Genomic DNA, 5568 nt, shown 5'->3' on the forward strand with positions numbered 1-5568 from the left:
TAATGATATCGATTCTTATTAGCCCATTTTAAAGTGAGGCTAATGTTGATGGATCGCATCATGAAAGCCCAATACAAGGATTATTTTATGGCAAAGGCATTAGAGGATCCTTACAAAAAGAAAGGGCAAATGTTTACTAGAGGCTCCGATGGATTACTTTGATATAGATCTAGAGTGTATGTGCAAAATATTGATGATTTGAGATAGGAGATCTTAAAGAAAGCCCACGTGGTAGCATATGTAGTTCATCTAGGCACCATCAAGACGTACCATGACTTGAGGGAAATGTACTGATGGGTAAGCCCTAAGAGAGATATGGTCGACTTTGTGGCTAAGTGCCTAGTATGCTAACAAGTGAAGATAGAGCATCAGAGACTTGTTGGATTATTACAGCCTTTACTTGTTCTTGGGTGGAAGTGGGAGTATATTTGTATGGATTTTGTGACTGGACTACTCTGTATAAGTAAGGTGTACAACTCTATTTAGGTGATTGTGGATATGTTGACATAGTCCACATATTTCTTACTAGTAAGGACTATTTATAGAGCGACACAGTACGGTAAATTATACATCGATGAGATAGTCCAATTGCACAGAGTTTCAATCATTATGGTGTTAAATAGAAGTACATAGTTTATTGGTTTGTTTTGAAGGAAAGTACCGGAAACTTCGAGAATCAAGTTGAATTTTAGTGTTGCTTTCCACTCATAAACAAATGGACAATCTAACACTAGAAGATATGTTAAGGGCTTGTGTAGTAGACTTTGGAGTTGCTTGGGACCGACACTTGCCATTGATTGAGTTTGCCTACAATAACAGCTTGCAAGCTAGTATTCAAAAGGCACCTTATGAGGTTTTATACGAGTGTAGATTTAGATTGCCCATATGTTGGTTTAAGGTCAATGAGAGAAAATTGCTTAGGTCAAAAATAGTTCATGAAACCACTGATAAGATACAATTGATTAGATAAAGGATGTTGATAGTGTAGAGTCAACAAAAGTCATATGCCCACCATAAGTGTTCAAAGTTGGAGTTTGAGGTTGGTGATCATGTGTTTTTAAGAGTTTCTCCAACCAAAGGCATTATGATGTTCGATAAGAAGGTCAAGCTAAGCCTAAGTTATATTGGACCTTTCAATATTCTATAGAGAGTTGGTGCAGTGGCGTATAGACTAGCAATTCCATCAAATCTCGCTAATGTTCATCCTATACTTCGTGTTTCAGTACTACGAAAGTACCAGTTGAATCCATCGCATGTGGTTCAACATGAGTTCCAACTGTTGGGAAATGATTTGAGTTACGAAGATGTACTAGTAGCTATACTAGATAGGCAAGTGAAGAAGTTATGCTCCAAACTTGTATCATTAGTTAAGGTGCAATGGTGTAGTGACTCGAGTAAGGAGTTGACTTTGGAGGTCAAGGATGACATGCGAACAAAGTACCCACACCAATTCAACGAAGATTAATATGTTACTAAAATTTGAAGACGGATTTTCATAACAGGGGAAGAATGTGAAAACCCACATTGAGTAAGAGGATTAGTTAGGAAATCCTTAGGTGAGCATATAGATTACATATTTTGAACATTAAACTTAGTTTTAACTTTCAAAAGAATTCATTAACAATTTTTGTTGTTTGTCACTTTTGAAGCAAAAAATTTTCTAAGTCTAAAAAGGGTCAAAATATATGATTTTTATAGAACAATTTTTTAGAAAAAACATGGCAATATGATTCCCTTGACTTTTGGATGATCAAAAATGATTTTTTCATAATTTTTGGAGTATATTTGCTATAGTAAATGAGAGCTACAAATTTAATTTTAGTAGAACTTTTTCAATTTTGTTCTTGAAACTAAAATTTAGATTTTGATTAATTTCGATTTTGCTTGGTTTGATATTTTTATTAAAAACAAATGGGAGGTTCACTTATTTACATTAAATACCATTTAAGTAAATGTCCTTATTTTATTTTTTCCCCTTTTACTCTTCATTTACTTAAAATATTTAATGTAAATAAGTTGGGTAGGTTTTAGAAGTAATCTGTCTCAGAAATTACATTCTGTTTCAAATGTATCGATACATGTTTATAATGTACCGATACAATTTTTTCAAAACCAAATGTATCAATGCATGGCCCTAATATATCGATACATTTCATCATTTTCAAAAACATAAAAGGGGTAAAACTATATTTTCACACTAAAAAGTAGAAATACATCACATTTTTAAGGGTTTTCAACCCTCCGCTATTTTTCTAAGCTATTTTTCTCAACTTAAGCTCTTTGAACCTATTTTTGATGCAAATCTTCATCTTTGACCATTAAAAAGCTTGGTTTTGAGTTTAAACAATAAAAATGACATTTTTATGCTTTGAAACTTTAATGTTGAGTTTTAGTTTTTGAAAATATGATTTTATTGCCTAGATTTTCTATTTGTGATTAAAGCTTAAAGGCTTTGTGATTTTCTTAAGCATCTAAGCTCACTTAAGGTAAAGATGGAAGATTTATGGGTTTCTAGGTATGGGTTTTAGCTAGAAAATTAGGTTAGCGAAAAGTGAGTAAATTTCAAAAGTTTCTAAAATAATTATTTTGATATTTTTATTGAGGAATTGATTGTAATGAATGTTGTCTGATAGGAATGCTTGAGAACTCCATGGATTTGGCTGAAATGGAATTGATTTTGGAGCTAGGAATTCAATTTCCAACTAGGTGAGTGGATACACCACTTTCAAATTTTTTGGATATGGAAAGCTAGCATGATTTCTATGAAAAGGATCATTTTTGCATGTTGAAATGATATCTCTAAAATGATTTTTCAAAGAATTTGAGTTTCAAGAATGAAAATGATTTTTAGAGAAAATAAATTATTAGTGATTGTGATATGATTGACACAATGGTTTTCAAAACAGTTACGAATCTACTGCATATGTAAATATTCTATTTTGTATTAGTTTGCAAAAAAGGGTGACAAATACCTTATTGTTTGAAGCACTCGATAACTCTGATCTTCGGACAAGTGTGGGTACGAGGTATTATTTATAATTGATGCATGGTTGCTATGATATGTATGTTAGATGTCATTACGCATGAAATGTAAGATGAATTGCATGATGGATTCCCATATAAGATGATATGTTATGTATATGATGTATATACCATATACTACATGAGATGATTGAGAAAGCATGATGAATGCCATGAAATTAAGTATATGATGTACATTCCATATACTACTTAAAATGATTGAGAAGGCATGATGAATGCATGAGCTTATTTATGTAATGTATTTTCTATATACTTTATGAGATTAGTAAGCTTGTATATAAAAGACATTCCACATACCTAATGCTATGAGTATGAGAACTCTAAGAGTGTGATTAATTCCACTCTCACAGGATGCAAGTGATGACTTCTCTTATATGATGCATCATAAATGCCCAAGGGCAATGTGGATGTATGTTGCTAGCCCAAGGTGATGGGGGATCTATCATCACAAAGTATGAGTTTAAAGTTAATGGAATAATTATAGTTATTAGCTTTATGGTATGTTGCATATTAATGTTGTTTGAGCATTATTCATGATTTGTATTTTATGATTGAATGAGAATGTGCTTAGTGAAGAATATTGAGCCTTAAAGAAAGTCCCAAGAAGTAAAGGAACTTAAGGAATGGTAAAAATGGAGGATTTTGCCCAAAAATTTGGATTCTAGGTTGAAAGTATCGATACAAATGGATTAAGTATTAATATATTCCAAACAGAATGCTTCAAGAGGCTTTCTATGTGAAATGTATCGATATATTTTATTAATATATCAATATATGCTTGGAAGAATTGATACATTTAAGAATGTATCGACAGATTTGGTGCAAAATAGGTTGTTTGATTGAATTTGATAAGAATTTCAAAGGTAAAGAATTTCCAAAGGTACAAACCTTTGAAACAAATGCTATTCAAATGTATTTAAAAAACATGTTTCATGAATTCCATGATTAAATTGTTTACGAATGTTTCATGAGAAGTGCATGTTTATGTAATACTCTTATCCACTAGCTTGTCCCTTTTCTATATCCACTTATGTAGTCTTTATGACTCACACATTATTTTCTCCATTTATTTTGTTATAGATCAGTGTTAGCACTTTTGATAGCCGTCAGTGTCACGAAGACGTGATCCATTCCTCTTTTGGTAGGTTATCTAGCAACCCCTTGCAACCTAGAGGTCAAGTCATCTTCTGTTAACAAGTCAGTTATTTATTTTGTTTATAAATAATTGTTTGTATTGGAATGTTCAACCATTGGGTGGTAAGTTACTTTTATGTTAATTTGTGAATACTAATAATGTTGAGCCATGGAATTGCAATTTATTTTCATGAGATTATGTGAATACTATGAATGATGGCTTGCGAGCCTATATAAGCATTTGGGATGCCTTTACAAATTTTATGTTAAATACAGTGGGTACATATTTGATGAATGAAGTGTGTACACCTTTTATGTTAAAAAGTCCATAACCGTGTACCTCTGCCTATGCATGGATGCTTATATTTAGATTTTTTCTATGCTTATATCTTATTGATAATTGATTGAGGTTAAGAGGCTTGCTTAGGCTTATCAGGCCATACTCGTCAAGGTCCACGCACCAGTCACGATCCCTTTTGAAAATGAGATGTGACACTAATCCACCTATCATGGTTCGTTGAGCACACTCAAGGTCATGATTAGAATAGATAGGGATCCTAGCCCATTAAGAGAATCCTTGTAAAGATCTCTCGAGGTGATATGGAGGGCTATCATCTTTTATAAAATAGTTGGAGCAATCAATTTAAGATTTACTATCTCGTCTTAATTAATTAATTAATACGTGAATACTTACATATTCTCTTTAAATGTCTAGATTGTTAAAATGTGAATACACATCACTTTGCGCAGCATACTTGATGCCATCATGAAATTTTGGCCAAAATCTTTGGACTAGTATATCAAGTTGAGAAAAGTTCTCAAACACCTATTAAGAATAAATGTCATTAAAAAAGATATCCTTGCCTTCTTGACAAGGTCAAAGAATAAGAAACTTGTAGAAGCTTCATCGTTGACCATGTATATGCTTGAAGTAAATTTATCTATTATTGATCCATCATCATGGGTATTAGATACTAGATGTGGGTCACACCTATGTAATGACATGAAGGTGCAGGAAATGAGTAGAAGTCTATTTTAAAATTTAAAGAGCTCACTTGACAGTTTTCCTATTTACTCAAAGGCTTTAATTGATTAAAGCTGTCTCTAACTATTAGAGAGTCTTTGACTTGGAATACGGTTGTCAACCAGAATTGTTCTAATTGGTTAAGGGCAATTTTAACTGGTTACTACTTTACTGACTTAGGCTTACTATTTCAACACAGTATTCCTCTATTTGGTTAAAAAGTAAGTTAACTAGTCAATGCACATCTTACCTTCCTTCTAAGGTCTCTTTAGCCAATTGGAACACTTTCAACTTAAAACAATAAATAAATCAAGCATCATCCAATAAATCATAAAAAAAAAGTTCAATTCAACTCAATCAAAATTAAT

The 5568-nt window shown here is 32.3% G+C and overlaps 1 protein-coding gene across 1 annotated transcript; it reads left to right on the forward strand.

Moving 5' to 3' along the window:
• Positions 1–715: 715 nt before the first annotated feature.
• On the forward strand, positions 716–1465 carry LOC149527160 (uncharacterized). The gene is made up of 2 exons (XM_089783536.1): positions 716–853; positions 1148–1465. The coding sequence occupies exons 1-2, from the start codon at positions 716–718 to the stop codon at positions 1463–1465; spliced, it is 456 nt and encodes a 151-aa protein (XP_089639662.1).
• Positions 1466–5568: the final 4103 nt, after the last annotated feature.

This window comes from Theobroma umbraticum, unplaced genomic scaffold (genome assembly GCF_002168275.2).
Source record: "Theobroma umbraticum cultivar Fairchild unplaced genomic scaffold, ASM216827v3 scaffold_51.0, whole genome shotgun sequence".
Classification (NCBI taxonomy): Eukaryota; Viridiplantae; Streptophyta; class Magnoliopsida; order Malvales; family Malvaceae; genus Theobroma; species Theobroma umbraticum.